The sequence below is a fragment of the Botryllus schlosseri genome, chromosome 8 (assembly GCF_051294905.1).
Source record: "Botryllus schlosseri isolate E-star chromosome 8, Bs_hap1, whole genome shotgun sequence".
Taxonomy (NCBI): Eukaryota; Metazoa; Chordata; class Ascidiacea; order Stolidobranchia; family Styelidae; genus Botryllus; species Botryllus schlosseri.
The window spans coordinates 559,758-582,562 of NC_137243.1; the positions used below are offsets into that span (position 1 = coordinate 559,758).

The following is a 22,805-nucleotide window of genomic DNA, read 5'->3' on the forward strand; positions in this document are numbered from 1 at the left end:
TGTATTTTGTGTTCTTATTTTAGACAACTTTTCGGTCTTATTTATTACATCAGGGACCACAATGTTTCTTAACTAGGAAAATTCGTCCTAAAAACAAGAGCAAAAAACTGCATCATCAAAAATTGTCTCAATAAGTTAGTTATGTTTTGTGTTAAATTGTCTTAATAGACGTTTTATAAGACGCGTTAATTGGGCTTATTTTTGAGACCGAAGAATCGTGACAAGTCTATATGGTCCTCAGTTTTGAGACCTCATTTCATCATTAATACTCAAATTGCTGAAAATCACACTGAATCATACTAATGTCTCAAATATGAGACTTAGTCTAATTATTTTTGTAGTGTATTATCTATAGTTTGTTACGGTCTGTAAAATCATGAGATTAAAACTAACTTTATGATCTGCGATCAACCGATTTCCGTTTTCCTGAAATGCTAAATCCTGATAATCGCGATAATCGACTTTATTGATAATCCAACTTTATGAACTCTTCCCTAAATGTCGTGGAAAACGTGGATAGGGGTTTAAGGAGAGTTGAAAATGTATCATATTTAACATTGTTTCGAATTATGACGACAAATTATCAGTATTATTTTTTATTAATTAACCGTCCCTTTCTCATTACCTATTAGCAACATATCCACTGTGAAGCATTTATTAATAATGTAATTCAATGCTTTAAATTTAAAAATAAAATTATTGCAATGGAAAATACAGCTGAAATATTTGATTCGGCCGGCCAACCTATTTTCTGATTCTCATTTGGCCCGCGAAAATAAATGCCCACCCCTGCCGAACAGTCATAGTAGTTATTGTGACTATAGCCATGCTGGCATAGTAGCATGCAATCTGGCATAACATTCTAGTTTCGATCAGAAACAGAACAGCAACAGACAAAAAGATATAGTTAACACAGCAACACAGGCTTGTACATTTTCATGCCTTCTCAACTATACCAAGAAAAAAGAGGATGATTGCTTCAGATCTAACCTAAGAGAGACAGTTTTTATTGAGTGAAAATTACACTCAAATAAAATACAGGCTGCATCATATGATATCCAGTCAGCTGCATCGATGGAGCACAAAATCGTCTAAGAAAATGTATCAGAGCAGTGGTTCTCAAACTGTCTGGTCCGGCCCCTCTTGAAAGGGGGTGGGGTGGGTGGGGTATGAAAACATGTGAAGAGGGGCGCGAAGCTGCGGTTAAATAAAAAAATTCGCGCCCTATGTGCTATTTACCTCCAATTCATAGTCATTGCTCTGTGTATAAGTCCTAATTTCATATTTGAGAATTCTCTGATCACCATCCGTGTCATCAAACTATGCGTTGGGATTGCCTACATTTTGATTGCATTTGTGATGTGACGGTAAGGTAGGTGCGAAATATTTCACTATCAAAAAGGGGGGCGTATCTAAAAAAATTTGAGAACCGCTGTATTAGAGGTAAAGTGGGAATCTATTATCCAGCAGAGTGTGAGAGCATGGACTGTGATGTTTTGAGTTACTGGAAAACAGAAAACCTTTTCCCTGATCTTAAGGTCGCTTCCCGAGAACACGTAGGTATGACTGTAACATCTTCTCCAATGGAAAGAGTTCAGCCTTGCAGGAGATCTGTTTAGTGCAGGTGTCGCCAACTCAAAACGGGTCGCGGATCACTTTTAAATTTCGTACATGCAAGAATGCAATAAGGAGAAAAAATGGGCCACACAGTTGAGTAACCAAGTTTTTAAAACTTTACGTCAGTACCAGGGCCGTGCAGTCGGAGTTTCGCTAATTTTTTCCTTAATGGAATCGGAGTCGTGGTCGGAATTTGTGAAAATGTTCCTGCCTCCTACTCAAACTTCTTTATTATCAAAGCAAGTGCTTTCAAAGATTACTACTACAATTATAGTCATATCAAGTTGAATGAAATTATATGTACCAACCAGGGCTTTGGAGTCGGTATATTTTACAACCGACACCAACTCCGACTCCACACATTTTCAATATACCAACTCTTATAGTCCGACTATTTTATTAAGAAAATTATGCCACAGTGACGTTTAAATAACTATCATATAGGCTAACCACTAAACATTCGAAAACATATGATTAACGATGACATGCAAAATTGTTTCATTGTGGCACAGCTCGAATTATTCACAATGCAATTAACATAAAAGAATGCCTTTCTAAATATCCTTCATTTTTTCAGTTTTTATAACATTGACTCTCTAATATCCTAATATGCATGAATCATTCAAGCATGACATAAATCCAATCCTGCACAATTAAAATGCAGATTAAACAATCGAAGTGTAGCTCTTGTGTGATTCAGCAACTCATACAAAGATAAAATTTAATGATTTTCTCATTACACACTACTAATAACATTGTTCAGAAACGAAATTTAAGAAGTAGTGAAATAGCCATAGGTGGTCCGTAACGAAGTAGCCTACTTATACTTTTTGTAAGTACTCAAGTAGCTTTCCTCTACTTATGGTACTTACTCAATTAGATCTGATTTTTTTTCTACTTCGACTTCGTAATATTTTGTGGTCTACTTACTTACTTTTCGCTATTTTCAGTTTGACAAGTAGAAGTAGTTTAGTCCCTCGATACGAAAGATTTCCTGAGGAATTTCGGGGCTGTTTTCTCGGAGTACCAACATTTAATATTTATATTAGTCCAGTAAAGTCCAGCAATTTTGTTGCGCTTTACTCACAAATAGTTATGGAGTTACAAATATGTTTTCACGAAAGTATCATTGAATATAATTTAGGTACCGGATTGCTTGGTTTTTTAATGTTTTAGCAGATCACGTTTGGAGCTTTATGGAAAAAAGATATGAAATATATTTTACGCTTTTTAGAAGTGGTATTTGTATTTTACTTTCAATTCCGAGTATCATATTTTGAGTTCTAATTACTTCCAGTTCTTTTGTCTGCAGAACATACATTTTAAAGCATAAAAGGAAGTGTAGTAATGCCTCTATTTTCCGAAAATAAAGCTACATAAAATATATATATTACGATCCACAATATTTGTTATTAACGTATACCAATTGCGCAATGTGTTGAAGTCACATCCGGTACGACTTCTCCGTATTACTCTCCGCCTAAACTTGGGCCTTATAATATGGGGTAGGGTTTTCTAGAACGGGGTCTTCTAGTAAACATAGGATTAGTATCGCATTTTCGTATCAATACTAAAATATGCATCCCATGATGCGAAAGAATGCTTATTCGGTCGAAAATACCTCATGGGATGCATCAATACGGATCAAGCTCTCCGCACTATCTAAATATATCAATTTGCAGCTTTTTACAGCCCATGCGAACGAATTAAGACTTTTCAAACCTACTTACTTACTTGAGTAGATTCAAAGTCAGTCAATTCTACTTCTACTTCCAGTAGTTTCAGGTCGCATATGGAAGAAGTACTTCTACTACTAGTACTTGAGTAGATTTCCTGGCTACTTGACCACCTCTGGAAATAGCATGTCTAGCCTCCGCGCTTGGCGCGATCTCATGATTTCGTGGACTTTGGCCGAAAAGGACTGACCGGAAACGTCGATATATGCGTGTGTGTTTTGTTGTCCATGACTCGATGCGAGTTGGTCAACGCGAAGCAAGAAACCGCAAGAGACAATTACTGATTGGCTGCGATTTCGCGTTTGTAACCAGCATTATTGTCTCCTTGAAGTATTCGAGAGTTTTCGTGTGTTACTTGCAAGGCGGTAAGGCCAGTGCGTAGTGTATTTCGTTAGTCACAGTGGGCATTGCGCGTGAATAACATTGATGCTATGATGCAACTGCTTTATTTCTTGAGGGGGAGACGTATGCATTTCGAAATCAAGCTATCTAGAGACATTTAAATCGCAAAGCTCAAAGAGAATTTCCAAGTTAATGAAATCTATCGAAAATACTCTATCATCTATGTTGGTTTACGAAATACTTTTGAGTACCCGCCAACCCCGCGCCGCACCCTATTGGGGAATTTGGGGTGCGGCAGTTATGGACCTGGCAAAAATGCAAAACGTTGTGTGCGACAAACCGTCCTCTATAAAATGGGCAATGGTACATTATGACGTAACAAGGAAATGTCCCATCTTTTGTGAAGACAGCTGTTTTATCATTAGGCCTTTTCAGCGCAATCCATGCATTGTCTTCCAATATACCTACTACGATGCGAAATAAATGTAATCATGAGTAATCGTGATTACTTTTCCAATGTAATCGTAATCGACTACTTCCTGATTTTGCTGTAATCGTAATCGTGTGATTCAGAAGTAATCGTAATCGCAATCGATTACATTATTGAAGTAATCACTCCATGTCTGCTTGTAACACCGAGTGCAATGAATATGTACACTTTTTGGTTGGGTTAAAGAAGTGCTTTTCTGGCTCTGATTTTGTGGATGGCCAGGTATAACTGTTGTTGCGGTACGTTGTATTCGTAGTAGACAGAGCAGCTGGCCTACGTCTGGTGTGGTAGTGGGCAATGAGCACAAGAAGCTTGGTTGACTTCGAAACACTCTCGATATTGTGGAAGAGAATTCGAGCGTGGTCGATTAAATCCACGGCCTTCGGCGCGAAAGACTGCAAACAACTTTTGGCGGTATCACGTTTATTTGGGCAAGGCAATTTTTCCTCTACTCGGCAGACTCGATCACTACCGCAACGTCACATGGACGCCATCATGAGCATAATTAATTACGATCAAAACCCTCCAAATGTCACTCTTCAGCACCTTAAACATGCAATAAAACGTTTGTATACTTTACATTGGGTTGATTTCAATTTCGAAAGTCCACCGGTCCGCCGAATAATCTTTGAAATTTTACCGGTCCGCGAGGTCAAAAAGGTGAGCTACTGCCCTAGATTATACGGTTGGTAAGCCTCTATACCCCAACCAAAGGTTCGCACTCTCCACTATCAAAGCACCTCAAAAATGAAGTGAATGTCTTTCCTCCCATCACAATGCCATACTTCCCGTCTACAAAAGTTTATTCAAACCAATGAAAATAATGCATGCACGACAGAAACACACAGACTGCTTTTCGAGACGCGGCGCAGACTTTGTCTTGGCTCATTTCCGGCAAGCGACTTCATCAGTGCGGGTGGTCCGGGCGTCTTTGTCTGCAACGTTTTCAATCGAGTCACTGATAACTAAAACGGGGCCAGGCAAAACCAAGGATTGCAAATGGGTTTCGAGTCGAGCATGAATTGTTATGATATAATACGAGTGAGAGACAATTTTACCGAGTACTAAAACCCCAACAACTAAGAGCTATACTGTTAACAACAAATATAGTTTTGATACTTTCAAATATAGTAGCCTTAAAATGTATCACAGCATCAAAAACTTGTTACTTAGGTTGGTGGAAATGATATTTATGTGAAGTAGTTGAAGCAATAAAATAAGTCAAAAAACAACAAATTATCTTTATCCAATGTAGTACTGATAACCGAAAAAAACGCGTCAGTGTGTGAAGCAGAGATCATGGAAATTTTAAAACAGGAAAATGGACGAGAAAGTTTTCAGCTGTCACAAATTGGATTAAAAGTAGAATAGACAGTTTTTCCAGATTAGATTAAAATTAAAATCACTGAGATCTGAAACACTCGGAAATTGAATGCAATTCTGAATTAGGAGAAATACAACAAAAACCAATTCATCATATCATATCAGAGTTCTGATAAAACACGAGAATGACGAATGTCTAAACACAAGCTTTCGGCTCGTTTCCCACTATACAGTTCGCATTTGCAAGAAAGTCGGTAATTAGATTAGAATCAAAATGAGAGCATTTCACAAATTAGATGACTGGCATTTCTCTTGAACAAGCCTAAGTTGTCAAAGTTTGGCTGTACCACTATCCCTTATCCATTCTCGAGTTACCTGGGAGCAGCCCTGATGATGTCATCCACTCTCAAGATCATCTCTGCGGCTTCCGACGCGCTCATCAGAACTTGACGTTTGACTTGAAACGATTCGGTGATGCCCAGCTCGGCGACATCTCCCACGCAGCCCTGGCTCATGTCTGACAAACAACGAATTGCAGAGAATGGACAACAGAGTTGTTTACATCACCAGACTTGTGCAAATTGCCAGTCTAGTTAGTTGACAGTAAACTGACTACTGGTTTTAGTAGTTCTAGTTGCAGATAGTTTGAGATGCGCATTAAAAAAAATAGTTACCGAACAGAAAACATGTGTTGTCGTTCAGCAGGAATCCTGTGATGTTCTTGCAACCATTGCTGGCTCATAGTCATCACTACTGACAGTGACGTAAACAGAAGATAGGTCATAATGGGGGTCGAAATCCCTCCCAATTCAAACTAGAAATCCCGTCCCTTTGAATTGCAGATTCTGTGTCCAACATTTCTTAGGCCGTTTGCAATTCAGTGATTTGTATTATCAGCACTGCCATTTTAATAGAGTTAGTTCTAGTTGCACGTTTTAAATGCAAGTACCGTAATTTTCCAAGTATAGTACGCACCCTAAAAATGGCATGCACATTCTGGGAAAAAGCCTGCACCCATGTATACTGCGCACCCTGCATTTACAGTACATGAATAGCTGTGTTTTAGTATACTATGTTGTCTGTTTTGCGATGTCACTGTTCAACAATCATGCCATAACCATCGCCAATAATTATACAATGAACGGCATTGTCTCTAAACCAGCGGTTCTTAACCTTGCAAGTTTGAAGGGGGCGGAAACGCACAGGGGGCGATATGAGGGGCGCTGAAGCAAAATGGCTTCGCAGTAGACGATGTAGTAGTAGGACATATCCTTAATGAGTATTCAGAACAAATTAACATACCACAAAACATGTCAAATCCCGAAATTGTTGGTCGCCCCACGCGACGATGTTTGCTACTTATGTTTTCATAAATGTAGTGGGTTATTATAATTCCTGTAAAACGAATTGCGCGTACTTTTAGATCGCCAATTCCCCGTTAAAACACTGCCGTCACGCTTGCTAGGGTTATTTTCAACAAAATGTTTCGATTTAGGTATTATATCCTGCAGCGCACAGCGTTTGAAAATAGATCAAGGAGGCAGTATATCACTTTTGAGAGTGAGAGCCCCTTGTACATAAAATATGTTTTGAAGCTTTGTGCACAAAATTAATAACTAAATATACTTGTATTTGAGAGCTACAAAATTAAATCGTCAGAATATTTCTTCATCATATCATATGTGGGGTTGACAGCTTCACATGAACGTTATATAATATGAGCTGCTTTGTTGGGAATACATTCATGTTAAAATTAATAACTGGGTGCAATACTAAATTCATTGAGAGCAGATATATGCATCCCATTCTCAGTCGACTTACTTAGTCACACAAAACACTAAGACAAAATCCAATACCATTAATTTCCTCATATTTCTAATCGCAGATGTGAATTCGCGAAGGTACGAACGACAGGGTATGAGACCGTACCCGATTGCTGTTATAACAACCATGATTTGACGCAGCGAGAAAACCATAGCCCAAGAGGATTGCCCTTATGGTGAACGTAAACTTCGATCTCTATAAGTCTAATTGTCCATAGGTGCTTAAAATCGCTCGTGCCGAATTATCATGTCGTCGCAATCCGCACCCCACAGGACAAATAACATCCATCAGAGAAAAATTATTTGCCAGTGAAGAAATACCAATTTTGAATCGCGCTTGCTTGAATTGCTTAGTTCAGTTCAATACGTTTATGCGTTTCAATATCTTTTGACTATGTAGCAGACAAGAGGTAACAAAATAACAACATGTAACTAAGTAATTGTACCAACGGGCACGCCCGAATATGCTCAATTATTAATTACGTGGCCTTCATTTTCCAATACAATATAGCTCACTCAGCACTACTGGTGAATCTGATTACGTGGGCTGAGAGGTTTAACTGCATATATATGCAATTACCATCTATTCATTCATGCATCATAGAAAATTTTGTCGCCTAGGCCACATAAACTTTGCTTACCATTGAAATCATGCGACGCGGTTCTTGGGGGTGAAGCCCCCAGAAGTTTGGTTTATCACGCTATGGGTGCGAAAGACAATCGTTTTTTAGGGGGGCTGACAAAGTGCTGTTACAGCCCTCCCTCTTACCCATTGTCTTTATTACAGTCCTTACAATATGAGGTAGGGGGCGCTGGAGGAAAAAAGGTTATGAACCACTGCTCTAAACGATAGTAGATAGCCCCCAAAGCCTGCGAGGCCAGCGACGTGATAGTTCAGGCCAGCGACACGACATCTTGCTAACGGTTATGTCGTCCACACCAGGCCTGTTGGAGATGCGGCTGATTACGCAAGCGATTATATCTTGCGCGCATGGCCTGTTGTTCATGCCTGTCGTTGAAGCGATGAATTAGCGCAGAGCGCATGCTGAGCAGACGGCTCTCGTTAATTGGCAACATGCTTCTCGATCTATAATACGAATTACAGGGCACGATGACTGAATGTGATACGCGATTAAAACAAACATGAAGAAAGGTGTGATTTCAAGTTTTTTAGTGACGTAGATTTTTTCAAGGCTTGTTGTACCCACGTATAATACGCACCCCCGATTTTAGCGCAAAGAATCGGTAACATTTTGCGCATTATACATGGAAAATTACGGTAGTTCTAGCCGTGCATTTTGAAAAGTGAGTAGTTCTAGTAGTAGCTGCGCATTTTGTAAATCCAGTGTACAAGTCTGGAATGGGATTGAATTTGATTCCTGCACTCACCCAAACCCGCAGTTTTGTTGCCTTCGGTGTGGGCCGCTCGTAATTGCGACACGAGTTCAGCGCTGTCGTAGCCTGCGTTGTCAGCAATAATGATCGGGATCTGGAAAAAATTTGCTTTTTTGAGCCGAGACTAATAACTAGCACCTTCACCAATAACCACGATATTCCAAAGACATTGACGACATTATGACTTGGACCCGGACTCGACAGTAGGACTCGACCCTTTGCTCCCTAACTCGGAATCGAGTCACAACAATTAAAGTAAATTGACTCGTGACTCGAAACCTTGTGACTTTGTTACAACTATAGCCAGCCCAATTTTGCATCCGATACCGATAACTAGCTAGCACATTCGCCGATACCCCGGGTCTAATCAGTTGATATCAGAAGACATGGCATCTGCCTTAAGGCATATTTACAGAATTGCGGAGCATTTATTTTAACAGCTTCACAGCCATCGCTATGTCTGGACATGAAATAAACTAGAGCAGTGCTTTTCAACCTGTGTGAAGGTTCGCACTTGTGCGAATGAAAAAAATTTCAGTGCGAATGACGAAGGTGGTGCGAATGAAAAATCAGGATGAGTGCGAATGAAAATCGTGAATAATTGTTAATTTTTCTGACGTGGAATAATTGAAATAAACCTAATAGGAAATTCAAGGACAGTGTAACTGTTGGAGTTGAGACGCAATTGTAAAAACTTGTTTAACTTACGACGCACCACTAATCGTAGCTTTCACAAGCCGCAGGGAATTAATATTTTGGCACTATAATTATTACGTAACCAAAATCCTGGTCTGGAAACTAGTGTAGTGGCAGATATGTATATTATATTTGTTGAATTTATTGCAAAAAATCCTGCGATAGTTTTTACATATCGAAGGTCACATTAGTCAATAAGCGAGACACGCAGAAGATATGGCTTTATCATGAGAATGCGTGATAAGATTTGTCCGGTCGGTTTTCCTTGTAAACATGGTCGAAGACCGTTGTGATCAATGTTCCCTACAAGCTGCGCACGTGCGCAATTGCGCAGTGCTGACACGGTATTTGCTCACTGAAAATCTAAGCTGCGCACAAAAAATTCGCAGTGATGATTTTTTTTCAGACGTTACGCACTGTTGTCCAAATGACCGCGCAGTAAGTTGGTGAGTGCGCGCAGACTCGTGAAAAATTAGAGGGAACAGTGGTTGGGAAGAACTAGTGTATGGGTGAACAACGATCGAGACTCATTTATTTCGAGGCCAATCACTTCTGCGTCGGGGCACATGAAGACGTTAAGCTTTTGCCAACAAACCGCTGATAAAATGCGGCCCCAAAAACATAAGCGGCGACGAAACCATGGCCAAAAAATTACCTATTCTGGATGGCCAAACCTTTAGATATGGCTAATTGGCTATGCTCCGTTGTCTGCACGGAATAGTCCCGGTATTGCAATCTGAGTAGACAGTAGTTACAGCAGTACAACTGCGACATGCAGAGTTATTTAATTCACCTTAATTTGAAATCGCGTGCGTCAGACATGTTTAGTAGAGCTGTATGGGGTATAGAATTGTGGTGTGCGCGTTTTGTATGTCATATATGTCCGTAAAATCGTAGCATACTACTGTAATATTAAAAATGAATTCCTTTTTGTGGGTGAGGCTCGGGTCGCGAGATGCCACAAAAACTCAGATTGGTGGTAGTCTAAAAAGCTGCTTTACCGTTATTAAACTGTTATGAATTCTCAAGTTAGATTGAGCGAAAGAGCAGAACAAACGGTATCGTCAGATTATTTGCTCTTCTCATTTACTCGCGAGACAGAAAATGGAAAAGCGAAAAAAAAAAACAGAACACCAGTTGGAGTAACGTATCGTAAGGTAGCGAGCTCTAATGTGCCTACTCTCCTTGATAGTTTTGAACCTGATTTTCTAAGACATAAGGGAAAAGCCTCAACACAAACATTTGAGTTTTTCACCCTTCCGACAAACTGGAGCCTCCGGGACCTTTGTGTCAGCTCTCAAAAATGATTTCTGCCAGTAAGTATTATTCACTCGCGAAAAAGACGCTGTATTTTCGATAGGAGTGCAGAACAGATTTCAAGACCTGGCCGTCCAAGCACTAGTAGACGCTCTTGTGCAAAACCAAACAACTCGTTTGGCCGAGAAGAGTTTTAGTGAAATAGTTGAAATCAAAACGAGCGAAAAAAGTGGCCCTTTTAATGGGACACTTGATAGCTTAAGCTATATGGTAGACAATTTGTTTCACTTCTGAACAAAATGTTAAGTATCTTCATCTTCGTTATGTATAACAATTTTCGGTTAGTTGGTGCGAATGAAATTTATTTTGCAAAAAAAGTGTGAATGGAGCTGAAAAAGGTTGAAAAGCACTGAACTAGAGGATGCGTCTGGACGTCTGTAAGCAGGGTGGTCACTAGTCACTAACAATTAACTAACTAACAATTAACTAACTAACAATTAACTAACTAATTCTACTTATTCAGAGCAGAGTTGAACAACTAGAAAATATTCAGTTTTTCCAAATTAGATTAGAAGTAGAATTACTGTATTGGCGAAAACTTGCAAATTTAATCAAGTTCAGTTCACATCAAATCAGAGTTCATGGGAATGTCAAATGTCTGTACAGAAAACTTGACTCGTTTCGTACTATACAGTGCAACCCTAGCATTTTTGGCAAAATGAGAAATTGGATTGTAATTAAACTCAGAGCATACAAGCATTTCACAAATAAAATTAGAATTAGACCTAAGAATCATTTCACAAATTAGATTAGAATTAGATTACTGACAATTTCCTCTAATTTAGACTAATTGGAATTATCTAGTTGTCCAAGTCTGATTCAGAGCACTCGTACAGGTTTTGGCTCGTACAATGAATAATTTGAGTGGTTATGATTTTAGAGTGCTTCAGTTTTTAGGTGATACTAAGACAAGAGTAGTTACTGTTTGTTGTAATAACTACTTCTACTTGACTACAAACAATAACTACTTTGACCACCTCCTGCATGAGAAGTAGATCGATGTTCCCGTCAAGCAGTCACAGATTATTCTGCGACTCCCTATTAGCATGTTTTGACGTTACGACAGTTGTCAATGGTAATTATAATTAATTTACCTATAACATCATACACCAATATTTCCTTAAAAGTGTGATATCAACTCGTATTATCGGCAAATTAGCAATTACTACCAAAAATCACATCAATGTGAAAATTGGAAGACTCGAACCTGTCTCAGAGCTCTCGCAAACGACTCGATGGCCATCGATTCTTTTCCTGGGGTTCGCGCGGCAAGTTCTTCCACGGCTTGAGACATAATAGCCTCCGAACAGCCACCTGTATGTTAGAACAAAGAAATTAGAGATATAAAATTTGAAAAAATACATCATCTATAAGTGCAACAAAAATAAAAATACTAGTACAGTAATAAGCAACTTCTCGATCTTGAGTTTACTTTCTTCCCTCCACCACCAAACCATCAATTAAGAACATGTAATAACCAATTAATGTACTATTATCTTCAATGTGTGTTGTATTGTATTTATATCGTTTTAAACACCAGTTACTGTGTAAACAAAGCGAGTTAATCAAACTAATGTCACTTATTTATTTCAAAGGTTGCAAAAAACAGGGGTTATTGCTTTTTAATTTATTTTAAAGGGGGCCTTAGAGATACAAACCTCCGAACACAGTCTTTGTTTCTTTAACTGTTTGTGACAAAACGCAGAGAGCGTCATGCATGGATCGTTCAGATTCATCCAAGATCTGTTGCGTCGCTCCTCTTAATATGATCGTGCAAGCTTCCGCCTTTTCCACGCCTGAAATGCAAGGATATTCATAAACCAAGTAAAACTGCTGCCAGACTTGAACAGCAAGATAATTCTAGACAGCAATCGGAGTGAAATTTCGGTAATCTAATTCTAATCCAATTTGTGAAATGCTTTCATTTCAAAACTGTATCGTGCGAAATGAGTCAATCCCGTGCTATCAGAATGAACTTTGATGCCATGCTTGAAATACAAGGATCCTAGGAAGGCACCAGACAGGCTCAAAGAGCGACCGCAGATTCTTATCAACCGGACTTGGGCAACTAGATAATTCCAGATGTCTACTTGTATTAATTAAAGCGAAATGTGGGTAATCCAATTCTTTTAGTATTTTTGAAATGTTACTGCGCTTTCATTCCAATTCTAATCTGATTTCTGGTCTTTCTGAACATGCTACAGGGGAGCTATAGGCCTACAGTGTGAAATGATCCAAGCTTGGTGTGCGGGCGTCTGAATGAAGAGAATTTAACTTCAATTTCTAAGTAGAGGTCGACCGATTATCAAGGCCGACATTTGGAACACTCTCGATTATCGGTATGAAGGGCCGATATCAAAAATATTGGAAATTCAATGCTCCGTGTTCTCAATCTCAAAAATCGACGACGCAAAGGGCGATACGTGACATATTTACCCTTGCCGGACGAGTTTAACTGGGTGAGCATGCAGAGAAACTATGCTTCCTGCATTGCAATCTTCCCTTTACAGGACCGATCTGCAAGTCTGTATCACGTTTTGCTTTTTGGGTTATCCCAAATTTCAATGAATGTGAACAATTAGAAAACAATTATTTTCAATCTCAATTTTCTCGTTTGTTGTTCAGCTTTCTGTGGCATGCACAAGCGCCCATCTTGCCTAATATATAATATTTTCGGCGAAATGGCTCTCTGTTCTTTCCATATAAATATCGGCCTATGATATCGGTTATCGGCCTTGTGAGTGTGTCGATAATCGATATCGGCCTGCAAAAATAAATATCGGTCGACCTCTATCTATAAGTTTTTGCGCATTTAGTCATTCTAATCATAATCCAAGTTGAAAAAAATATGTAGCTATGTGTTGGTATCTTTTTAATTCTAATATAACTTCGACAAAACTAGTTATAATCATAATCCTAATTTGGAAAAAACGTGGCCATATTTTCAATTCCAAATATTTCAAAAAAAAAGCGTGTACCTTATAACTCTGCATTGAATCTAATTTCGAAAAAACTGTAGCCACCATTCCAGTTCCAATCCAATTCGGAAGGGCCGGAAAAAATCGTACCTGAAAACTTGATCATTTTGTCTTCGCCGATCATCACTTCTTCTATGAGTTTACATTTTCCGATCTTGACCAGATCCGGCCGATCGAACGTGGAGCAAATCTCGCCGCCAAGCACGAGAGCAAGGCGTTCGATACCTTCGAAATCAGCATGTTCGATCGCCATTACTCCCGCGTCGGCGAACAGCTGTTCCGGATAGTTGTAGATCAGTTGTCTGTGAAAGAGAATAATAAAATGTTCCGAGACAAACTACAGCAGACAATGGAATATTTTTTTCTGAATATCTGTATTGAAACGAATCCGAATATTTTCAGCTGACACCTATCATGGGTAGTAGTTAGAAACCAGTGTAGCAGGGTTCTAATTAGGGCTGGGCACAATGGTTCGAGTACTGGAATCTGAATCGAGTATTAATTTTGATGATTCGAGTCGAGTAGTAAAACACGATTATTTCGAGTACTGAAATTATACGCTCCTCGCAACTGAAAGGTAATTTACTAACGAGAATTATAGATTTGGTAATATTTTCCAATGAGGAAGCCTTAAAACCTTGATTGGCGGCAACTCAGCATACGAGACATAGTACAAAGCTAGTAACGTTACTGGAAATAACACATTTCCGAAGTCATAATCATCCCACAACATTGTCAAGAAGTGCAGTGAAAACGGGATGGTCGAAAAAATACCAAAGTATCTTTAATGTGACGGATAAGAGGCATTACGTTCTTCGTGGTGGCATAAAAGGTACATATTTTAACTTTGACATAGTACAATCGGTTGTGACGTCATAATGAGTGATACTCGAATACTCGACTCGAAGCATTTTACGTGATTCAGAATCGAATCACCCAGGTACTCGATTTTGCCCAGCCCTAGTTCTAATGACTCGAGTCATGACGCGACTCGAGTCACGATTTTATGGTGACTCGAATCAACTCGAGCCATTTTTCAAATGTGTAAAATGACTCGACTCGAGTCATTACAACCCTGAGGCTCAGTGTGCTATTTTTTAATTACACACAAACTCTTTCCGTTGTCAAGAACTAGGTTGGCATTTTTTGACAGAAGTCGACTCCAAGGCACATAAATGGAAGAATTAACAGGGGTTTCCTTCCGACACCGCGAAATATGTTGCTCAATAATTACTTTTTTCACAAAACTAGAATTATCCAAGCTACGGAAGCACTATTTCCACGAAACCAACCTGTTTATGAAGCAATTTATGTCGTGCGATACAACTTTTTCGACTTTATCCTTCATTTTCTGTTTTTCGGCAAATTCGATTTCCGCTACTTTCGCAGTTCCGTCGACGCGAACTCTCGATCCAAAAACCTGTAGATGAGATTTCATTATGTGCTGCCACAGGCGGTAAGTAACAAAGTACGACTATTTCCACTTCTACTTGAGTAAAAAGTAGTTTTCATTGGTATTGGGAGTGATGTTGTCATATACACTGTGTGAAATATCACGGTAATTAAATATATACTTGAAGGTTGCATCCATTTGCAGCGTCCATAGTGATTTTGCGTTAATAACGAAGATACATATTGTAATTTGGAAAGCGGCCAACTATGTTGAACTGCAAAAAGCCGGAGACCATGAAACCATGAAACTATTTACGGAACTTCAATATACAATTGAATAGTATATTCATACTGAAATGAACCCAGAATATTTTCGGCCGACACTCGTCAGGGGTAATCGTCAGCAACTTGTAGAGAATTGGAATTTGGAAAGAACATTTTATATCAACAATCGTATCACAAAATATGACGTCACCAGCATAACATTTCGAATAAGAGAGCGTTCAATGTACCATTTTTAGATGGTACACGAGCTCCTTTTGTTGACACAGCCTTGGCTGGTGTATTTTCATAGAAGTCGACTACAAGGCACACAAATGAAAGAGTGAACGAACCCTTCCAACGGCGAGTTAAGTGATACGATTCTTGATATACAATTTTCTTTCCAATTCTCTACTAGCTGCTGACGATTACCCCTGACGAGTATCAGCCGAAAATATTCGGGTTCATTTCAATACGAATATACTATTCAATTGTATATTGAAACTGTTTACTCGTATATTTGTCAGACTTTTCATCTTCTACTTGAAGTTTTTTTGATATGTCGTGAGAATCGCTGCTTGTAAATGTAATTGAGTAGAAATCCATGGAGTTACTTCTAGTTGAGTAGCAACGCTGACTAATTTGCCTTACTTTTATTTTGTCTGTATCCATTCCGGTGTTGGCGAGAAGAATTCTGGCGTTTTCGATTCGTCGCGGCTGATTCATTCCGATTTTTTTAGCGAGAAGGAAGCCTTCGTCTAACGTGGAGCTCGTCATCGTTCCTCCGAGGATTTTGATGATCTGAAGGCAAAAATTTGCAGAAAAACAATATATACAAAGCTTCGATTTAATCCGGGGGTTCCCAATACTTTTTACACCATGGTGTCTGTTGAAAATTTTGATAAATTAATGACCCTATTTTTCAGCCTTTCGGAAACATTGATGAACGTTAGCCCATTTCAATTAAAAAAACTGTTTATACAGTAACCGGTTGTTAGAATAATAAAATGACGTAACATCAACACAACATAAAATGATAGCACTAGTACCGTAATTTTCCAAGTATAGTGCGCCCCCGTGTATAATACGCACCCCTTAAAATAGCATGCAAATTCTGGGAAAAAGTCTGTACCCATGTATAGTACGCATCCAGCATTTCAGTACATGAATAGTTCCGATTTAGTATACCATGTCATTCTGTTTTGCTATGTCGCTGTTGAACAATCATGACATAACAATCGCTAATCATTATACAATTAACGGGATTGTCTTTAAACGATAGTAGATAGCAGCCAAAGCCTCCGAGGCCGGCGGCACGATAGTTCAGGCTAGCGACACGACATCTTCAGAACGAGATCTATTACAGATGCGATTGCCAATCATTATACAATTAACGGCATTGTCTCTAAACGATTGTAGATAGCAGCCAAAGCCTGCGAGGTCGGAGGCGAGATATTTTAGGCCAACGAACCGACATCTTGTGCACGACGCCTATTACAGATGCGATTGCTCAGGCTAACGGTTATGTTGTGCGCACCAGGTCTGTTGTAGATGCGACTGATTACGCAATCGATTATATCTTGCGCACATGGCCTCTTGTATATGTATAATTGTATATGCGATTGTTCGGGCCTGTCGTTGACGCAATGAATTAACGAGAATTGCCGCGTGCGAGTACCTATTAGTTAGTGACCTGATTTCGCTCGCGATCAAACGGCAAACCAACTCAGCAGGAGATCGCGTGCTTGTGCAGACGACTCTCGTTAATTGGCAAAGCGCTTTTCGTTAATTGGCTGCGCGTTACACTTTATAATACGAATTACTGTGCGCGATGACTGAAAGTGATGCGCGATTGGAAACAAACATGAAGAAAGGCGTTATTTCAAGTTTATTATCGAGGGAGATTTTCTTCATGGCTTGTTGTACCCATGTATAATACGCACCCCCCTATTTTAGGGCAAAAAATCGTGAAAATTTTGCGCATTATACATGGAAAATTACGGTAGCTAAATATTTCGCTAATGTCAATTTTGAGCTTGTTCTGCTACGATAGGCGCCAAACCTGGGTATGCAAGGTATGCCACGCATACCTAGACATTTTTTTAGGTATGCGGCATACCTAGGATTCGGTTTGGCATGTATCGGCATAAACCAGAATTGTGTTATTTAGAACAAATTGCAATGTATTTCCGTTTACGACATGACCTGCTGCCGCGCACATGCGAGCCAGCGAGGTAACCCGTTGCACGCGGCCCCCGGCCAATTAGCGAGAAGCGCGTTGTCAATTAGCGAGATTCGTCTGTGCAAAATGTAACGTGACGCTATTTCCCGCTGAGATGATCGCGAAATTATGTCATTGATTGCCGTGCGCTCGGCAATTGTCGCTTGCCTGATTTATCGCGTCTCCAACAAGCCTAGTTTGACTGGCTTGAAGAATCACATCTGCAGTAAGCAGGGCGCACTATACCATCGCTATCCTGCACTATCGCATCTGCATTGGCGCGCACGATATCATTGCTTGCCTACACAATCGCATCAGCAACAGGCCTGGTACGAAAGATATCATATCATCACTGGCCAACCATCACGTCTCGGGCCTAGCATGCGTTGGCTATAATCTCTCGATGGCTTGGAGACAATGCCGTTAAGTGTATGCTGATTAGCGTTTGTGATTAAAGAGTGACATCATCAAACTGAATAACATCGAATGTCCGCAGACATGTGCGATTGTGCGTGCGCCGTGCATGCATTATTGAATACCACTAATACTTAACCATCAGAAGATGTGTGTCAAGACGAGGAAGGTTTGAACAACCTGAAACAGATTCCATAACAACTCGTAGATTTTGCCTTGCGCAAATCGTCGCCGAGGTTACGTAATACGCGTTGATAAGCGGCTTATTTAATTGTTCGCGAGCGATCAGGGACTGGCTAATTGACAGCACTTCCGGACTTGTTGACAAGCTTATCATACGCGCAAGTTCATTAACACGAGGAGATCGGCATTTACGCATGCACTTTACCCTAATGAATCGATGCTATATTCACCCTAATTATCAATTCCGTCACATTATGACGTCATTCCTTTGTGACGTCATCGAACCCGCATACCTAAGGAAGATTAGCTTCCGGCGCCTATGTCTGCTACGATAACGTCTAATTTATGGTTGGAAAGAGCCAGCCACATACATTGAATATTCAAGTCACCTAGTTGTCAAATCTTTAGAAGTAACATTCTAGAAAACCCACATTCACAACGATATGTTGATGGAAAAGGAACTGCAATGTTAGCACAATTTCATCAAGCTCAGGGTACGATTTGCTTAGTTTTGTATAACGAAGAGAGTAAACTAAAGATAAAAAGTGGCTTATTGTTGTTCTAGTATTTTTATTAAATTCTAATATTTCTTTTGTCATAGTGGAATACACTTAGAGATGAATAAATTTTTCCAGATTTTTCTATGGCCCACAGCTTGGAAAGCTCTGATTTCATCCAACCTGAATAGCTTCCAAGTTTCCACTTCCCTTGAGTCTGAGCACGGCGTCGACAGCCATCTTGGCAAAGAAGTCCTTGTGTTGGGTTAGCAGTTTGGAACTGAGCGTGGTGCGGGCAATGTTCATCAAATCTTCACGGAACTTGACGGGGTCGTTACTGAAACAGTTGATAGTTGCAGATTAGGTCAAGCCGCCAGTGGCGTGATCAGAGGGGATTTTTTGGGTCAAAACAGGAACATGACCTATTATCAGTTTGTGGATAATATCAAGTTGATATCACGCTTTGAAAAGAATATCAGTATTGACCAATAGAAGTAGGCCTAATTAATAAAATATCGGTGATTTTGCTGACATAACAGAATGGTAGTGAGGAGTCAGAGAACTATTATATGTGACTGCCAAGACATGGAATCTTCGTTTATTTCTTATAGATTGTCGGTGTTCAGATGCAGCCTTTTTAGTATATTTCATGTCCAAGCATAGCAATGGCTGTAGAGAAGTTCTAAGGGTTTGGGAATAGGAGTGGCGCTAAATCTTTTCAACATCGGCTGAATATATTGACCAAATCCCCTTTTTTCGAATGAAAAATATGGACGGCTTTTTTCGTGCTTCATGTCATGTGTACAAACGAGAGTAACTATCACACACTTAGTTATGTAATTGATTATTCATAAGAAAATCGGACACATTGATGTGGATTCATTTCACTAGCGACATGTTTTTCTGATCAAACGCTCTTCGACTTACTCCAGAATCAAAATATGTCACATTATCTTTTTCAATTTATGACGAGCGCGTGTATTTTTGCCCACATCACCTCTCGCTGGTGATCTGACATCGAAATGAAATTTTTCAATTCTGTCTCTTCGAGTTCTTATCGTAGTGGAGATGATAACAGCTTATATATATCATACACAGACACTTGCTTATCAAATTTTGTTGAACCCTTGCATAACCTGCATTAGGCATGTGCTCAATCTTGATATATTGCTTCTAACTTGATGAATTTTGAAAATTTTCAAATCTCGTCTTTTTTTCTTAGCTGTAACCCAAGTAACCGAGAACGTACCCATGATCTAATGCAGAACTGAGCAAAGCCTTTCGTGCCGTTTCTGTTGCAAGCCTCCAGCCGGCAATGATGGTTTGAGGATGGATTTTCTGAGCGATCAGTTTTTCTGCTTCCTGCAACAAAACGGCCAATTCCCATTATCAATTCACGAGTCTGATAGGACAACACCAACCCTCAGTAGTTCCGCAGCCAGGACAGTGACCGAGGTGGTTCCGTCACCGACTTCGTCATCCTGGACTTTGGACATGTCTTGAAAAGAAAACAAACCTGTTTCATGTCAAGTCAAAGTCACCCGAATTTTGTTAGTGACTAGAGACAAGTCAAGTGAAGAGCGAGTCAAGTCAAATGAAATCTAATTTTCAAAGGAAAAGGCATGATAAAAAAATCGCCGTTGGTTCCGGTTACTTTTGGCCAAATTACGCGGAGAAACGGCTTCATCCGAATGAAGAGGAAAATCAATTCATTTGGGTTGTGAAAAGAACATTTTTCCAAATCTTGCTTGCTTGGCGATTAAATCGTCAGGTAGCTTAAAAAGCCATGCACACCGAATTTAAACGATTACAATCGGTAGAAGCAAAGTTATTGGAGTTTTTCGTTGATCATTCTGGGATTACCTACCCGCAATGCTATTTTTTCAAATCCAAAATTTCTAACTGCAATTACTTCGCTTTTACTGGTTAGAATTAGCTATTACCTCGTTTTTGCAGAAAACGTATCTTTCTCATGGGGTAGCCAGTGAAATTTATAAAAAAATTCAAAATTTCAAAACGGTAATAGCTTCGTGATTACCTGTTGGAATGGACTCAAATTTGGTGTGCATCGTTCAGACGATTCAATCGCCTAGCAAGCAAGATTTAGAAGAGAAAATTGTTGGTCACGCGTACAGGCAGACAATGCATTAAAAATATTCTACCGCTGCGTGATTAATGAATTGCGGATGAGCAATAGGCCTACTGCGGTAATTGACACTGATACATGCAAAACAGTTCTACCTCCAGATTAATTGCATTTGCATAGAATTCCAATTACAAATGAATCGGCAAATACTATATTACTGTGCAACACACATAGATATAGGGTAAAAATAGTAGGTCTACTATATTTTCTTGAATGAAGTGCTAAGCCATGCAGCAAGGTCTGCCAATCTTGCAAAATACTTATGTCAAATGAAAAAAAATTCATTCGAGTTGACTCTAGATTGTTTTTTATTCACAGAAACCAATCTAGCCTTTCCTACCAACAAGGACTTTTGCGGCAGGATTGTCGACACCGACGGCTTTCAAGATGGTCGCTCCGTCGTTTGTGACTGTGATGCTCGGCTCCAGTCCACTTCCTCCAGAACTCATCAAGATCTTATCCATCCCTTTCGGCCCCAACGTCGATTTGACCAGATCGCCGATAGCAATCGCTCCGACAAAGGACGACTGAAAATATGCATTCATGACTCCCGTGCAGAATTGGACAAATAGATGATTCTAATTTGAGCGAGATGTCTGTGATCTAATCCCAATCTGGTTTGTAAAAAGCTTCTATGCTCTCACTTGATTGTAATATACCCTATTTCTGGTTTTCTTGTAAATACTATTATATATTGCGGAACGACTCAAGCTCGGTATACGGACATTAGAAGAAGAATATCTTGGAGGTACAGACCTTCATTATACAATGGAATAATATATATATTGAAACAAACCTGACCATTATTGACAGACACTCATCAGGGGTCGTAATTGTCAGCAACTATTAGAGAATTGGAAATGTCACCGGCATGAAATTTTGAATAATAAAAGCGAAAAGAGCGCTTAAGCTTGACTATTTTTAGATGATACACAAACTCCTTTTGTTGGCACAGACTTGGTTGGCGTATTTTGGCTTAAAGTCGACTCAAAGGCACACACATGACAACAACAACGCGGAATATGTTGTCTGGATAATTTGGAAGAGACTGTAACGTAGCTATAATTCTCGTCCTAATCTAATTGGAATAGCTGAAAATTTTGTAGTTTACTGAACTCTGCTTCGGTGCCAATCGAGAGATTGAAAACAACTCACCAGACGCGCCGTTTCTGCCTTCTCTTCATCTGCGCCGGCATTATAAATCGATATCGGGCTCAGAGACATCTGAAGGCAGTGAAATTAGTTGGAGAGACTCTTGGTTAAGAACTTCAATATACAATTGAATAATATATTCATATTGAGATAAACCCGAATATTTTTGGCTGATGCTCGTCAAGGGTCATCGTCAGTAACTATAGTAGAGAAATCAGAAGAACATTGGGGAAACAAAATCAGGTCAAGATTCAAGATCAGGGATGTTTACAACCGAAAACGATATTTCAGTTTGAGATCCACATTCAGGATTCAGCAGTCTACTGGAACTCTTCAAGTCAAAACAGGTATATACATGATAGACAGGAAGAGATAACAAAAAAACGTGTCATAAGTTCAGAGTATAAGAGTCAGTATATTGAAAACTTACCATCTTGACTGTTTGAAGATGTTCAATTACAAGGTGAATATAAATAGGCAACACAGTACTGTAAATGAAACTCAGAATTATTTTTTCTCATATAGGCCTATATAATTGTATAGTATATTCATATTGAAACGAACCCGGATATTTCCGGGTAAAACTCTTCAGGGGTAATCGTCATTCGTCAATTATCTCTGAAACAGTCAAACAAGACTTAGTCTGACACACGACATGATTGAATCTCCATCCTATTTGCCGTAGAAGAATATAATCATGATAGGATAAAACAGTTTGATGTGTGGCAAGACCTCGGCTAGATAATATTGATTTTGCATCTCTCTCTAATTGGTATCTCTTCTGAAGTAAAGAAGTGCTACAAAACTTCAACCTCAAGACGC

At 39.4% G+C, this 22,805-nt stretch overlaps 2 protein-coding genes across 2 annotated transcripts in view; both read right to left on the reverse strand.

Moving 5' to 3' along the window:
- Positions 1-22,805, reverse strand: part of LOC145444598 (dynein axonemal assembly factor 11-like) — a 135,892-nt gene that overhangs the window by 11,898 nt on the left and 101,189 nt on the right. The window lies entirely within an intron of this gene.
- On the reverse strand, positions 4,971-22,530 carry LOC145444581 (T-complex protein 1 subunit beta-like). Its single transcript, XM_080322585.1, has 14 exons — positions 22,414-22,530; positions 21,987-22,055; positions 21,172-21,358; positions 20,107-20,183; positions 19,935-20,047; positions 18,869-19,022; positions 16,022-16,171; positions 15,010-15,137; positions 13,808-14,019; positions 12,398-12,535; positions 11,947-12,053; positions 8,721-8,820; positions 5,884-6,025; positions 4,971-5,120 (listed from the first exon to the last, which is right to left on the reverse strand). Exons 1-14 carry the CDS (start codon positions 22,414-22,416, stop codon positions 5,093-5,095), a joined length of 1,608 nt encoding a protein of 535 aa, XP_080178711.1. The 5' UTR covers positions 22,417-22,530; the 3' UTR covers positions 4,971-5,092.

What these genes read in the sequence shown, in the direction of transcription:
- LOC145444581 (XM_080322585.1), bottom strand. An exon ending in TGGATACAGACAAAATAAAA is followed by an intron (nt 15,138 to 16,021) that starts GTAAGGCAAATT and finishes TCTCATCTACAG; the next exon opens with GTTTTTGGATCGAGAGTTCG. An exon ending in AACAAAGACTGTGTTCGGAG is followed by an intron (nt 12,054 to 12,397) that starts GTTTGTATCTCT and finishes TCTAACATACAG; the next exon opens with GTGGCTGTTCGGAGGCTATT.